Genomic DNA, 15678 nt, shown 5'->3' on the forward strand with positions numbered 1-15678 from the left:
CACCCGCTGCTGCCCAGGGGTAGGGAGGTGGCTGATCTGAGGTCACACAGCCAGCAGGTCAGAGGGATGTGGCCAACGCTCTGGTCACTGACTCCCACGCCAGCACTCACCTGCAGCATCAGCACCAGGCTACGCCCCAGCAAGAGGCCACAGAGCCTCAACCACACACCCGCCCTCCCTGAGCCAGGACCCAGGTTCGTGCCTGCATGCCCCCTCCCAGATGCAAACCTGACGCTCTGAGGTGGCTCTCTGGGTTCATCTGCTTGGTCAGCCGTGGCCTCTGTGGAGAGAGCAATTTCAGCGGGGCTGCAGGAATGGCGGTGGGGGGGGGGGGGGGGCCGTGGAGGAATTAGAGAGGTGCCCACCAGTGGCAGCAGCATTGGTGGGGGCGCAGCTCCCTTACTGGCAGCCCCCAGGGTAGCCAGCAGCAGACGCATCAGTCTCCGCACTGATGGCCTTGAGGAACCCAGGGGTGTTCAGAGCCCAGCACGCTCTCCCCAGCCCAGTCCCCTCACCCCGGAGCCTGGCTTTCTGCAGCAAGGACAGAGGAGCAGCCTCCGGAGCCAGCCCCAGGCCATGCTACCCACTCCAGCGCTGCGTGTACAGTTCACACCACTGCAGCCCCAACATCTCCCCACACAGATGCCGGTCCCACCCCTGGTCCTTTCTGCTGGTGCCGCCCTGACAGGAGGTGGGGAGAACTCCTGCTGCCGGGTCGCCATGTGGGGTGTGGCACGTTGGGTCAGTGCACTGTTTCACTATTAGGAAAAAGCACCCCTTCCTCCACAGGGCACTTGCATCAACCCTGAGGGCCATGGAGCTGGCATGACCACCGCACTTGACCCCACTATAAAGAGGAAGAAGCCATGTTCAAGTTCTCACAGCTCCAGCATTCTTCCTACCAGAGGGGGAAGCGCTCTTCCCAGGGAAGCGTGAATCAGCACACAGGACACCCCCACCCCCAGGCTGGGAAGCCGGGAGGGCTCCAGGCCAGCTCTCCTGCATCTCCCAAGAAGGGCCCACAATGACAGCAGTCAGCCTCCGGCAGAGACAAAGCAAGAGGCTGGGTGGGTGTTCAGTCCATGGTTCTTCCCACTCAAGGCCTTGATCCGCACCTTCACACAACTGTCTCAGTGCAGCCCTCCACCCCGCTTCCTGCTCCAGCCGGCCCTGGCCACTCCACATGGCACTCAGCAGCAGCTCCAGCCGAAACTCCCAAGTTCCTTGCACCTTTGGCCTGCTATCAGCCCAGGGAATCCTGCCCAGAGAGAGAGCCAGGCCGAGGCCAGTGCAGCTCTGGGTCTGCACACAACAGGTCAGGAGACTCACCTTGCTGCCCTTCAGAGGGCGTGTCCTGGCCACCAGCTGCAGGCTTCGAGCCTGGTGTACTGATGGTGATCTTGGTGGCACTGTGTGGCCACGAGGTAGTCCCGTCATTGCTGGGGACCTGCGGGAAGATCCAGGGTATCTGCGTCCCCACCTGGAACCTGAGCTCAGGACGGCCATGGGGCGCAATAGGGCCCAGAGTCATCCCACCCTAGGCCTGCCCACCTTACCTCCGGCTCAGCTGCCTCCAGGGGCTCGGCCTCCTTGCTGGGCTCCTGTGTGGGGCTGAAAGCAGACCAGGGGCACTATGGGGACTGGCTAGAAAGCTCCAGCCCTCTCCACAGGGGCAACATGAGAGGCCCCGGCCTGGGCCGCTAACCCACGGCCGCAGGCAGGAGGCAGGATGGCAGCTGCAGCCAGGGGCTCCCTGGGCTTCCACAGCTGGCTCCCTGTCACCCCCGTCAGAGCTCTGATTCAGGATGGAAACACCATCCCCACTCTACCTCAACCTCTTGGGCCCCGATGAGTCTCTTTTGAGGTCTGCCCTCTACTTCCCATGGCGCAGCAAAGCCAGGGCTGCCCAGTCACCATCCCCCAGCCTAGGTGCTGACCCACTGCTCCAAAGCCAGGAGGGAGAGGCCAGCTTAGTGCTGGCAGCACATGGCCCCAGGGGAAGGAGCCATAACCCTGCCCTCAGCAGCACCGGGTGCCATCCTGGAGCAGGGAGCACCCCCACCCCTGGGCAGCCCCCTTTCTGCCCCACTCCCATCTGAACGTGGCCCCTCATGGCTGCTCTTCGTCGTCCACAACCCATGGAGCTCCCCGCTCATGCCCAAAGGTCCAGGCCAGCCAGAGCTGACCAGCACTGCAGGAAGATCTGAAACCCACAGCACCACCTGGCCGGTCAGCCCAGAAGGCAGACAGCAGAAGGCCGGGTGGCCAGGCTGGACAAAGGCTCCGCCAGGAAGTGCCTCCACACTGAATTTCACCCGGACTCCCTGGGAAGGCCCCCAAGGCCTAGGACGGAACTCACCTGACTTTCTGGGGCACCTCGACATTCAGGAGCCTCTCCAGGTAACTGTGGCCTGCGGGGAAACAAGGAAACAAAGCAGGCATCAGAGAGCAGTCAGGGGCCACTCCAGGAGACGCGGGCAATCGGTGGCTAGGCTGTGGCTCCCTTCACCGGCCTGGGGCTCACCCTCAGCATTCATGCGCCATCCCCAGTGGCTCTGGTAGGTCTCCTGCTGTCTCCTGGCTGGGAGCATGGTCCTCTCAGGACAGAAATATACAAAAGCATCCAAAAAAAAAAAAAAAAAAAACTAAAATATCTTGGGAAGAAGGCCAATGATACAGCTCCAGGTCCCCAGCTCCCAGCACTGGGCCCAACACAAAGCAAGCTGTTCATTCAGGAATCCTCACCGAGTGCCTACCATGCACTGAGCCCTGGCCCAGCCTCTAGGGACCGGTGGTGAGCAAAACGTCAGGGCTGCCTTTCAGTCCTGATGACCGGCGTCAGTCCCAGAAACCACACTGCGACACGTGCAGTGACAGAAAAGGGCAGAGGACAGCGGGAGTCAGCCCGGAGGACCGACACACAGACCAGGAATCCACAGACAAGACGGGAGGAGGCAGCAGTTCCCAAAATGCCTTCTCCAACCCCTTGCAAGATCCAGGAGACGGACACTACTTTCATCACAATATTAATATGCTATTTTCCTTCTCACTGCAAAGACACCAGCCTTCACAATGCGGACGACGAGAGCAAATGCCCTGGTGTGAGTCAAGGGCGAGGCATCCAACGCTGTGTCAGACATGGTTAAGGCGCTGACACAAAGACAGCAGCTGTCCTGTCTCACGCTCACAGCGAAGCACTGTCTAGCTTCATCTGAGAATGTCCTTGACGAAGAAGTAAAATATTTATTAAATCCAGACTCAAGTGCATGGCTCATTAATATCCTGAGAGATTAAGTGGACAGTGTGCAAAAATGCCCTGATGCCACAGATCCGAGTCTCCAAGGGCGCGGTGTGAGTAGCCAACTGAACTAGCCACTCTTCCTGGGCCTCATGCTTAATCAAGAGAACCCACAAGCCCTGGCGATTCCATCTTCGGTATCAGAAAACATTTTGTTAACAATGAATGGAGTGATGCTCTCACTTAAAACAATAGTATTTGTGGGGCCGGTGTCGTGGCACAGTGGGTTAAGCTGTCTGAGAGGCTGGCATGCCATACAGACACCAGTTCAAGCCCCAGCTGCTCCACTTCTGATCCAGCTTCCTACTGTATTTTCCTAGAAAGGTAGCAAGATGGCCCAAGTGCTTGGGCCCTGCCACCCACATGGGAGACCCAGATGGAGTTCCCTGATGCACTTCAGCCTGGTCCAGCCCTGGTTGTTACAGCCATTTGGGGAGTTAACCAGCAGACAGAAAATCAATCTCTCTTTCTGCCTCTTCCTCTCCCTCTGTAATTAACTCTGCCTTTCAAATAAGTCTTTTTAAAAAAAAAAAAGCATTTGCTTTAAAATTGTTGTTATTATTGGCAATAAAAAAACTGAACCAAAAAAAGTCAAAGGCAGACTGTTGGGAGATGTGTATCCACCAGCAGAGGCTTCACAGCTCCTGCTATCAAACGACTTTTCTGATGAAATCAGAAATGTGCTTTTTATTTTTTATATTATACAATGAAGTATGTTGACATTTAAAAGACATGAGGCCGGTGCCGCGGCTCAGTAGGCTAATCCTCCACCTAGCGGCGCTGGCACACCGGGTTCTAGTCCCAGTCGGGGCGCTGGATTCTGTCCCAGTTGCCCCTCTTCCAGGCCAGCTCTCTGCTGTGGCCCGGGAGTGCAGTGGACGATGGCCCAAGTGCTTGGGCCCTGCACCCCATGGGAGACCAGGATAAGCACCTGGCTCCTGGCTCCAGATCAGCGTGGTGCGCCAGCCGCAGCGCACCGGCCACTGGAGGGTGAACCAACGGCAAAAGGAAGACCTATCTCTCTGTCTCTCTCTCTCACTGTCCACTCTGCCTGTCCAAAAAAAAAAAAGGACATGCACAACTTGGTAAAATAATATTTTCCAAATAACCATACTGGAGGTTATAAAAATCACACATGGCTAAAAGACACATTGCAGGTGTGCGGTGGACCAGTGTGGGACCAGCAGAGTGCGCCCTGCCGTGAGCCTCGCAGAAGGACCCCTGTGCTGGTGGGTGTGGGGACAGTGAATACGCAGTTCCTGAAAGTGCTACCATGAAGCTCCCGCTCTCCCAGCTGCCCCTGTGTGAGGGGTCAGGCGTTCCCCACTTCAACCCCAACATCGCAGCACAGACCTGTCTGCCTTCCGCCAGGCCACAACAGAGGGGTTACGGAGTGCAGAGTAACAAGAGGCTCCTCACTACATCTTTACTCTGGAGAAGTCATTTTTCTGAGAAATCTGAGGTTAGCAGGCAGCAGGCCTGGTAGCGCTCCTCTTGGTGCTGTGCTCCATGGCTGTGCAGCACGATGTCCACCAGGGAACCTCGCGGCAGGGTTGGCTGCGCAAAGGAAGAGCTGGGCCCGAGCTCTGAACGAGCAAACACAGCTCAGCCCCGACCCGCTCAGCAGAGCTGCCTCGCCTGTGCACCCACAGTGACGTCATCAATCTCCCCAATAATCAGCACACAGAATGGGGGCGCCGGTAGCCAAAGGGGATCACAAGGAGCCTTTTCTAGAGCCTTCCTGCCCTCTGTAAACATGACCCGGCCGGGGTAAAGACAACTGGGCTTCTCAAAGGCCAGCAGGGGTCCATAACAGTCACATGTTCTACACGATTCTCCGGGGCCCTAGGTGTTCTCCTTTTTCAGAATAAAATAGTAAAGAATGCTTTAAAATCTTCTAATACTAAAGAATTAACTAATATTCAATAAGTCTTAAATAATATTTAAAGGGCCGGTGCTGTGGTGTAGCAGGTAAAGCCACCACCGGCAGTGCCAGCATCCTATATGGGTGCCAGTTTGTGTCCCGGCTGCTCCACTTCCCATCCAGCTCTCTGCTATGGCCTGGGAAAGCAGTAGAAGATGGTCCAAGCCCTTGCTCCCCTGCACCCGTGTGGGAGACCCAGAAGAAGCTCCCGGTTCTTGGCTTTGGATTGGCACAGCTCCAGCCATTGTGGCCAGTTGGAAAGTGAACCAGCGGATAGAAGACCTCTCTCTCTCTCTGCCTCTCCTTCTCTCTGTAACTCTTTCAAATAAATAAATAAATCTTTAAAAAATAATAATAATATTAAGAAATTTTTTAATTCCTCAGTTTTCATTTCTAATACAGTAACTATCAGTACATAAAAACTCATTATCAAAAGCTTTTCGGGGGCCGGCGCCGTAGCTCACTTGGTTAATCCTCTGCCTGTGGCACCGGCATCCCATATGGGCACCGGTTCTAGTCCTGGTTGCTCCTCTTCCAGTCCAACTCTCTGCTGTGGCCCAGGAGGGCAGTGGAGGATGGCCCAAGTGCTTGGGCCACTGTACCCGCATGTGAGACCAGGAAGAGGCACCTGGCTCCTGGCTTCGGATCGGTGCAGCTCCGGCCATTGTGGCAATTTGGGGAGTGAACCAGCGGAAGAAAGACCTTTCTCTCTGTGTCTCTCTCACTGCCTGTAACCCTACCTGTCAAATAAATTTAAAAAAAAAAAAAAAAGCTTTTCTATCTCCTTGGTTATTTTTAAAACAGGAAGCAGGTGCTGAGACCAAAACGTGAGAGCCACTATTCTAGAAACAAAGAAAAGCATCTGGCAAAGACATGAGGCATGGGCCTGGCGCTGTGGTGCAGCGGGTTAAGCTGCCACCTGCAACACCGACATGCCACATGGGCACCAGTTCCTATCCAGGCTGCTCCACTTCTGATCCAGCTACCTGCTGGCAGCCCAGGAAGGCAGCAGAGGATGGCCCCTGCACCCACGTGGGAGACCTATAAAAAGCTCCTAGTCTTGGCCCAGCGCAGCACCAATCATTGTGTTTTCTCTCTCTAACTCTGCCTTTCAAATAAACAAATCTTTACCAAAAAAAGAGCAAAAAAAAAAAAAAAAGCCACACGAGGCAGGAAAAGTTGTTTTCGGAGGACGTCTGAGTCAGAAGAGTGACAGGCAAGGCTGAGAGGCAGCCACGGTCAGAGCAGAAGCCAGCAGGAGGGAGCAGCTGCGAGACTGGGACGTGGCCCAGGCCCTCCCCACACAGCCCCAGTGCTCCTGCACAATTCTGCACCTGCACCAGGACTTCTCTGGAATGGTAAGTGCCATCTGCACGCTATTCAGGCTTCCAGGGCAGGTCTGGAGGCAGGGAAATGGCCCAAGGCAGGGGTGAGGAATGTCCGGCCCTTAGGCCAGTGAAATCACAAGGTCTGGCCCTGCCAAGTCCTAATGCAGGCAGGATTCGAAATTCAATAAATCTACAGCAGGTTAAGGTTATAAATATCCAATGGCCCTTGCTAGAAAAATGGTTCCCACACCCGGCCAAAGGCCTGAGGCCTGAGGGGCTGTTCCCCAATGCAGAGGCAGCTGGGGAGCTCCAAATAGGAGCCTGGCCCTTCGGAAACCTAAAACAGCAGCCCCAGGCCTCTGCCCAACCCCCTCAGAGCCCACCTGCCAGTCAAAGACAGCCCAGTGGCCCTCTCTGGCTGATGCATGGAGCAGTCCTCGCCCAGTCCCCACACTGGCTCCCAAGGTCCCCACACCCACCTTTACCACAGTCTTTCCCTGCCTGACTTCCCCACGCCCCTGCTCCAGGTGTTTCCTTTGCCAGAAAATTCACAGGTTGTACCCAGGGGCTGCTTGCAGGGGGACTGAAACAACATCCCATCTGACTTGCCCTCCCAGCCACACAGCAGAGCCGCTCCCCTAGGGACCCACATCCAGACTCCCTTGCAGTTCCTCATTCAGGACCCCCTGGCCATACCTACAGTGAGCTGCAGGGGCACAGCCCTTACAAAACAGTCACTGAGCACACACCATACCCAAGCACTGAGGTGGGTCTCTTTACCCCAGGCAAGAGGTGTTGCTACCATTTCACGGATGGAAAAACAGAGGTTGGGAGAAGGGGTGAGCAAAAGGTCAGTCAGCGAGCCCGTGTGACTCCAGATGCTGGACCCTGCCTCCTCCTCTCCCTCTTTCTTCTGCTGGGGGGAGCACTGGGCTTAGAGTCAGACAGATCTGGAATCAGAAGCAGCCCAGACAAGGACGTCTGCTCCGCATACACGGGTGTTCCAGAGTCCATCTCTCCCCCGCCATCTGGCCCTCTCTCTGTTGGGGAGGAAGTCAGAAATGAGCCTTCGTGTATGAGAGGGGCCGAAGGAGAACGCATCACCCACAGAAGCGCACCTTGGGGGTAGCCCAGGATTTTACACAAGCTAACAGTGCTGCGGCAAGGACCAAATGAGATGATGTTTTCTTTCATAAATGTTAAAGACGCCAGCTGCTGTGTAACACACACTGATATAAAACCCAGCCCATCCTCCACCTGCCCTCCCTCCCACCTTTCCCCTTGGCCAGAATCCTGTAACAACCATCACCAGGCCACTTCCACTCCAGTGGGGTCCAGCCCATGCTCCTGGACATGAGCCCGCCTGTCATTCACCTCAAGGCTGCACCAGCTGTCTCCCCTGCCGGGGCTGCCCACCCCCAAATTTCCTTCCACCTGGCAAAAGCCCAGCCCACCTTCAAGGCCCTCCTATCTCAGGCTCCGCCTCCTCACTCAGCCAACCCTGGCTCTGAGGTGCCTGTCTCTGCTCTGGGGCTCACAACACCTGCTCCCACCAGGGCAATGTTGGGCTGAGGTTGGTTTTGATGATGACAAAAGCAGCGAATGTTACCCATCGATTCTACGTGCCAGGCATGGTTCTAAACACCCTCATGGGCTAATCACAGAAAACCACACAACCATCGTGGCAAAGGAGTCTAGTAGTAGCCCAGAGGGATACGAGCAAGAACTGAGGCCCGAGGGTGCAGGTGGGTGACCGGCACCCAGCTCAAGAACCTTTGCTGCACCCCCTCCGGCTTCCCCACGACACTCAGCCACGGGTTCCCACAGGAGCCGGCTGTGCTGAGTTGCCAGGGCAAACAGGTTTGCTCAGATGAGGTAGCACGCACCAGCACAGTGATGCCACCGCAGCTCCTGCCCGACCGGGGAGCAGGGCGCAGGCTGGCCCTGGAGAAGGGCTCAGGTCCCAGCCCCCAGGTGCCTGCTACCCAAAAGGCACTGGGGCCAAGCCCCTGGGCCTCAAGTTTTCTCACTTGCTTAACAACAAGGCTGCACTAGGTCTGCTTCCTTCACTATTGTAGCCACTGGCTCTATGCGGCTGTTATCTAAGATTCAGTTGTCAGACCAGCCACGTTCCAAAGGCTCAACAGCCAGACAGGGCTCGCTAGTGGTCACGGGGTAGGACAGTCCAGAGAGGGACTGCAGGAGTGTCCTAGGCCAGCCCCTGGAGGCACGGTTCTCAGAAATTCTGCTCAGCAGCCAGGGTCAGCCACCAGCCACCGCCTCCCTCACCCCCGGCCCCAGACTCACAGATGATGCGGGCAGAGGCAGCTGGTTCCTGGGCAGCTTTCTTGGTAATCCTGCTTGACCTGCGGAGGTTGCTTTCCTGTTTGGCCACCAGGGAGTACTTCTGGGCCAGGGAAACGCGGGCACGCGGGGAGGTGGAGGCGATGAGGCTGCGCCGCACCGGCCGAGTCTCTGCACGCTGGCCCGTGGGCGTGGAGCAATTACCAGGCAGGATGGGAGCCAGCACCCGCTCCCGCCACGGAGAATCCCGAGAGTCTGGAGAGCCCGGGGAGGCCCGCGCGATCCTCAGCTTGGAGGCCGACCGCCCTGCCCCAGCCCCTCGGCTCCTGGGGTCCTGGGGGGTGGCCACCAGGGAGCTCACTGTGACCAACTCCAGTCTCCCGGCCTCAGCCTTCTTGGGTGTGGCTTCCTCATCGGATGTCGGGATGGCCTGGGAGGCCGGTGTCCTGGCCGGAGACCCAGACCGCGCCTGGACGGCCAGGACCTGCTGCAGGTGCTGCTCCGCGCTGCGGCGCTCGCTGGCGCTGATCTCCACCAGGGGCACGGCAGGCTTCCTGGTGGGCTCTGTGGGAGACTCGGCGAGCGGCGAGGGGGCCGCAGACGGCGCCGTGGAGGCGGCAGCTGCGGCTGCGGCGGCGCGGGTGACCCGCCGCAGCACGGGCGAGCAGTTCTCCCCGACCACCGTGGCCAGCTTCTCCACCTTGTCCTTGCTGCGCAGGTGCCGGGAGCTCCGCAGGCTGCTCCGTGTCCTTCTGCGCGACAACCTGCAGGGGGCAGCAAAGCAGCGGCTGAGCTGGTTCAGCATGGGAAGGGGACAGTCCAGCTTCGCCAGGAGCCCCTGGAATGGCCGGTGTACAATTCAGAGAGCTTGGAGGCAAAAGACCCGGGGTCCAGGCCAGGCTCTGCTCCCTCCAGCCGTGAGACCCTGGGCTGCTCCTCTTCCAGCCTCAGTCTCCCTAAGGGAAACCGGGGACAAAGCTACAGAACTCACAGAAGTGCTGAAAAAATGAAATTCCCATGAGACCGCCTGCAGAGAAGGCTCTTCACACAGGCTCTCTCTCAGTCCACAGAATAGCCCCGCGGGGCAGGCATGGGCATTCCCACTTTAGAAGTGCGCACTTAACCCGGGAACACACAGCTGCCAAGGGCCAGGCCAGGGTTCACGGCCAGGACCACCCGACCCCAAGACCCTGCAGCCTGACATCCCTATGGGGAATTACAACAAGCGTGGCAACAGGCTTGGTCATGCTCCCCGGAAGAGCAGCGGCTTCTCTCTCCTCCCCACCTCCGGCTCAACACACACTGACACACCCCACTCTGACCTCCACAGTCTGGGCTAAGGCTTCATCTCCCCATGGCATTCACCCACGGCTTCTCCTGCAGGCTGCTGCCCCCGTGAACACCTTCAGAATCAAACTCTCCCAGGACCCACCAGCCCAGCCCAGCCCAGCCCAGCCCAGCCTCCCCGGCCACTCCTACCTTTTCCTAATGGGGTCTCTGTTTTCATCCTGAACATAAGAAATCCGTCTCTTCTTCCGTCTGTTCTTCTGAGAAGGTGTTTTGGGCATCAGCTCCGGCTCTTTGCTGAACTCTCTACTTGGAACAGGGAGGGTGACACTCAGGGCTGCCTGGGAACCCCCAGCCCCCTCTGCCAGCTGGCTTGGCACCTGCCCATCTGTTGGCAGCAACAGATCAAGCCGCGGTGACCAGCACCAAGCAAGGACTGGGACCCGCCTGGCTGTGCAGAGCCAGGCAAAGTAGGCTCCCGGCACCCAGAGGGAATGGAACTTGGTGGGGAGCCCAGACAGGGATGGCAGGCAAGGAAGTCCCCCATGCCACAGCGGCAGCCCAGGAAGCTCTGTGCTCCCCACTGCACCACACAGCCCGGCATCACCTGGTAAACATGCGTTCAGCCTCCTCCTCGATCTCCCTGAGCCACACCAGGTCCTTATTGTCCATGTTGCACACGAAGTCCATGAGCTTCTGGTCACAGAGCTCCAGCAGGTGAATGGGGCCCGGGGCTGTGGTCCCCATGGTGGCTCTGGCTGGTGGACAAGAGGCATAAGGGCTCAGGGTTGGGGACCAAGGCCTTCTCCAGGGAGAGCCTGCCAGGCTGCCACTCCCACACATAAATCACCACAAAACATCCAGCACCCGGCCCAGGGGTCCCCCATGCTCACAGCCATGCCCCGGGGATGTTAAATTCCAAATGCCAATCCACTGGCTGCATTCCTACAGAGAGAAGGGCATGCTCCTCCCACGTCCCCTGCACCACACACACAGTATGGCCGTCCAACCTGAATGGTCTTCCTTACAATCGGCCCTTCGGGTTGTATGATGCAGGACACTGTCCCCTACCTCCCCGGACCAGGGAGAAACAGCAGCCACCCCAAGACCTCTCCCACCCTCGCCCAAACACAGGCCTGCTCCTCCTCTGTGGGTGACTAGGCCAGGGCTAAGACACAGGCACCCTGCCCTGTACACTGGGTGACCTCAGACACGAAAAACATGGAACTGCCTCTAGAAGAGGTTCTGCCTCCCACAGGCGAGCACAGACAAGGGTGGGGCCAGAGACAACTCTCCCCCTCCACACCTCTCCCTGGAGCTAGAATGTGCTATAAACGGATGAAAGAGCATGAGCGCTGAAAACCAGCAAGGCCTTGCTTTAAAAAGAAAGCAGGCTACAATATCAGGCGAGGGAAAACACAACAGCAGCTTGTTACTTTTTGCAAAATAACCAGAAGCTGTGCTGTCTTCCTTAAGATTTGGCTATAGAGCCGGCGCCGCAGCTCACTAGGCTAATCCTCCACCTGCGGCGCCGGCACACCGGGTTCTAGTCCCGGTCGGGGTGCCTGATTCTGTCCCGGTTGCTCCTCTTCCAGTCCATCTCTCTGCTGTGGCCCGGGAGTGCAGTGGAGGATGGCCCAGGTCCTTGGGCCCTGCACCCGCATGGGAGACCAGGAGAAGCACCTGGCTCCTGGCTTCAGATCAGCGCGGTGCGCCAGCCATGGCGACCATTTGGGGGGGTGAACCAACGGCAAAGGAAGACCTTTCTCTCTGTCTCTCTCTCTCTCACTAACTCTGCCTGTCAAAAAATTAAAATAAATAAATAAATAAAATCATTTCAAAAGTCCCAAGCAAAGAAGCAACCACAGTAGAGATCAACAGATTCTTCCTGGTGAATCAAACAGCAAATAAACACAGGATCCATGCTCTGACCGTGGTGGCGATCCGTCACCTTGACCTACACCTCAGAACCAAGAAGAACCAGCTCAGTCTCCCATAGAGGACGGGAGGTCCAGGAAGGAGGGGTCACACGGCTAACCCTTTGACCCCTTATGTATGGAACTTCCCCAGGCTGGATTTCGGGGGCACCCCAGTCTCTGCTCCCTGAATAAACTCTGCCCTCCGGCTGAGCCTGACAGTTGGGTGACTGGTCTCTGCCCAAGGTCAAGCCCACATCTGTAGCGCTCACTGCTGACAGCCCAGAGCCCTGCATGGCGTCAGCAGAGGAGCAGTACCTGTCACATGAACTAATCCGTCCACACACAGAGACACCCAGTGAACTCACTCTGCACAGGCTGGGACAGGCCCACAGCCCTGCTCCCAGCTGCCAGGGGCAGCACTAACCTGGGCAGGGCCAAACAGGCAGAAATCACACAGGCTTGGGCACAGACCTCTGCCCTGCAGCCAGCAAGTCACGGGCCTGGCCTCTCGACAGCCATCCGTCACTCCCCGGAGCCCACCTGCACCCAGACCACAGCCCTGGCGAAGTGCAAGACCCAGTTCAAGGCCAGCTAAAAGAAAACTGCTTCAGGGAGAGACAACGGTTTGCAGAGGCACTACAGAGAGCAAGAACTGGCTGACTTTTCTAATATTTGTGCAAATCGGCAAGGTGGGTGAGAACTTCTTTGACAAAGTCCAAAGCAGCATTTGGACTTCTTCCGCAGGGAAGTGTATACTGGGCCGTTTAAAAGAGGTCCCCACATGTAAGAACACAGGTGCATGTCCCGGAAAGGCGAGTGGGGCCTGCGTACAAAGAATCAGACCCCAGGGAAGAGCAGCAAAAACCTCATCTTCAACCCGGGTAACAACCCGTGCAGACACACAGCACCGACACTCCTCCAAGGAAGAAGGGAGCCCCGCTGCCTCTCCACAGTCTCCCTTCCACTCCAAACCCAGCCTGCACGCCCCACAGGCCTTCCCGGGCCCTCCTCCCCGCTCCTGCTCCATTTAGAGCTGCAAAACGGTGGCCATAGCTCCACCGCAATGGTCCTGGTAGCTGCTCCCTGAGCCCCGGCATCGCCTCTCGCACTGCTCACCACACTCTGCAGCACACGCATGTGCAGATGAGAACCAGGCGAAGAGAAGCGAAGTCACAGACGCCCAGCAAATCAGGAGCAGAGCCCGGATTTAAACTCCGCTCTTAACCACCTGCTAGACCAACCCCCCGGATATCAGCTTCCGCAGGCCGGCGCCCAGGCCGGCTCTGGACGCCCCGGGGACAGCCCACGGGGGCCGGATGGAACGCAACGCGCCGGGCAGGGACACATCAGGGGCCGCACGGGCGGTTTAAAATGCTGCCCGGCGGGGCGCGGAGAGGGGCGGGCGACCAGGGGTCTGACGGCGATAAAACGCCGAGTGGCGTGCATCCGCCCAACAAGCCGGTCGGCTTCGGGCTTCCTGCGGCCCTAAGTCAACACAGAGCCTCCGAGGCAAGCGACGAGGTCCTGGGCACCCGGTGGGGGAGGGGACGGGGTTATTCTCGGGGGCCCCGGGGGCCCCGGGAGGAAGTGGAAGCGGGCGGCGGCATCTCGGACCGCCGGACCAACGCAGGTCACCTCGCCGCTCGGAAGAGATGACCCCTGCATGCCCAGGCCACTTGGGATCGGGGGTCACGCCCCTGACCCGGAGCGGGCAGTGAGGAGCCCAAGAGGCTGGGAACCAATGCCAACCTCCCCGGCGCCGGCGGCGGCCGCGCGCACTCACCTGACTGCACCGCGTCTCCCGAAGCTGCTATCCACGTCCGGCGGTCTTCCTAGCCGGGAAGCCGCCTGCCCAGACCCACGCAGCTCCCGGTCTTCAGGGTTCGCCGCACCAGAGAAGCAACCGAGCCGTGCAGCGCGGGCGAAATCTACGATTTTCAAAACTGAAGGCTCAACCAATCGTCGGCAAGTTTATCCGGGCGGTTGCAAAAATCTAAGCCAATCAGGTAGCAAGAATTACCACTCTGGCTTTCTATTGGCTGTCTGAGATGGCAATCTCCGGGACTAAGAGGCGGGGAAAGGAAGCGTAGACGCTTTAAGCCTCCTCCACTTCCGGGAGCCGGCTGGTGTCGGACTGAGCCGGTAGCGCTGGGTCCGCTGAACGGGCGCAGCCTCGCAGGCTCGGAACTACAAGCCCCAGCGTGCACTGCGAAGGCGCCCGGCGGCATGGGGAAGGGGGATGGAGGGGGAACCCAGCGGCTGGGCGCAGCGCTGTGCTGGCTTTGTGTCCAAAGTTGTTCCCCCGAGCGTGATGACAGCCTCGCGACATCTGTCACTCGCTTTGTAAAGCCTCCCGGAGCTTGAGACTAGAGGGCGCCTTCTGTCGCCTCCGGGGACAGTCACCTGCGTCCCCCCGGGCTGGCCTCCAAAGGCGGGCTTGCGTGCACGCACACACCTTGTGCACAAGGGGCAGAGGCCAGGGACGCCTCTGCGAGGAGAGCAGGGCAGCCCGGCTCAGCAAAGGGCTGGCTGTGGGGCCCCAAACGCAGGGGACTGTCCTGCCGTCTGGAAACCCCGATTTAGACGACCCTTTTCCTCTGTGCGTCGGCGTTGCCGGTCCTTGGGAAATAAGGCAGTTAAATCCGGGAGAGAGTTGCACAGCTGCGTTTTTTGCAGCTTTATTCACGATAGCCAAGAGGTGGAAGTAGCCTAATGTCTGTCAACAGATAATGGAATATTATTCAGCCCTTAAAAAGGAAGGAAAAACACACCATATGCTACAGCATGGATGAACCTTGAGGGTATTCTTCTTTTTTTTTTTTTTTTTTTTTTTTTTTTTTTTTTTTTGACAGAGTTATAGATAGTGAGAAAGAGACAGAGAGAAAGGTCTTCCTTCCGTTGGTTCACTCCCCAAATGGCCGCTACGGCCGGTGCTGCGCCAATCTGAAGCCAGGAGCCAGGTGCTTCCTCCTGGTCTCCCATGCGGGTGCAGGGCCCAAGCACTTGGGCCATCCTCCACTGCCTTCCCAAGCCACAGCAGAGAGCTGGACTGGAAGAGGAGCAGCCGGGACTAGAACCCAGCACCTATATGGGATGCCGGCGCTGCAAGGCGGAGGATTAACCAGGTGACCCACGGCACCGGCCCGCCTTGAGGGTATTTCACTAAAGGAAATGAGCCAGTCGCAAATAGATGTTGCATGATTTCCATTTACCTGAGATGTCAACAGTAGCTAACTTTTTTTTTTTAAGATATAATTATTTATCTGAAAGAGAGAGAGATGTCTTCCACTCGCTCACTCCCCAGATGGTCACAAGAGCCAGGGCTGGACCAAGCAGAAGCCAAGAGCCTGGAACTCCATCCTAACCTCCCTCGTGGGTGCAGCGGCCCAAGCCCTTGCGCCGTCGTCCGCTGCTTTCTCAGGCGCATGAGCAAGGAGCTGGATGGGAAGTGGAGCTGCCTGGGAGGCATCGGCACCTGTGTGGGATGCTGGCGCTGCAGGTGGCGGCTTACTGGCTGTGCTGCCAGTGTGGCCCTGCGAGTAGCTAGCTTTGGTGAGCATGTAGAGCTGTGTTTCTGCTTCCAGAGGCTGGAGGTGGTAGAAAGTGGAGTTGTTCAAG

General features: G+C 57.9%; 1 protein-coding gene across 4 annotated transcripts in view; it reads right to left on the minus strand.

Annotated features, from left to right (window-relative positions):
- INCENP (inner centromere protein) overlaps positions 1–14005 on the minus strand; it is a 29526-nt gene extending 15521 nt beyond the window's left edge. For 2 of the 4 annotated variants that reach the window (XM_008274397.4, XM_008274395.4), the window contains exons 1-8: positions 13844–14005; positions 10749–10899; positions 10334–10447; positions 8858–9618; positions 2360–2411; positions 1557–1611; positions 1330–1447; positions 229–280 (exon numbers count right to left, since the gene is read on the minus strand). In XM_008274397.4, the coding sequence (XP_008272619.3) occupies positions 229–280; positions 1330–1447; positions 1557–1611; positions 2360–2411; positions 8858–9618; positions 10334–10447; positions 10749–10888 (1292 nt within the window). In that variant the 5' untranslated portion in view covers positions 10889–10899; positions 13844–14005. Of the gene's footprint in view, positions 1–228; positions 281–1329; positions 1448–1556; positions 1612–2359; positions 2412–8857; positions 9619–10333; positions 10448–10748; positions 10900–13176; positions 13296–13843 lie in introns of those variants that run through there. The other 2 variants (XM_070069610.1, XM_051833210.2) reach the window with 2 other exon arrangements.
- Between the last annotated feature and the right edge of the window lie 1673 nt (positions 14006–15678).

Source organism: Oryctolagus cuniculus, chromosome 1 (assembly GCF_964237555.1).
Source record: "Oryctolagus cuniculus chromosome 1, mOryCun1.1, whole genome shotgun sequence".
Taxonomy (NCBI): Eukaryota; Metazoa; Chordata; class Mammalia; order Lagomorpha; family Leporidae; genus Oryctolagus; species Oryctolagus cuniculus.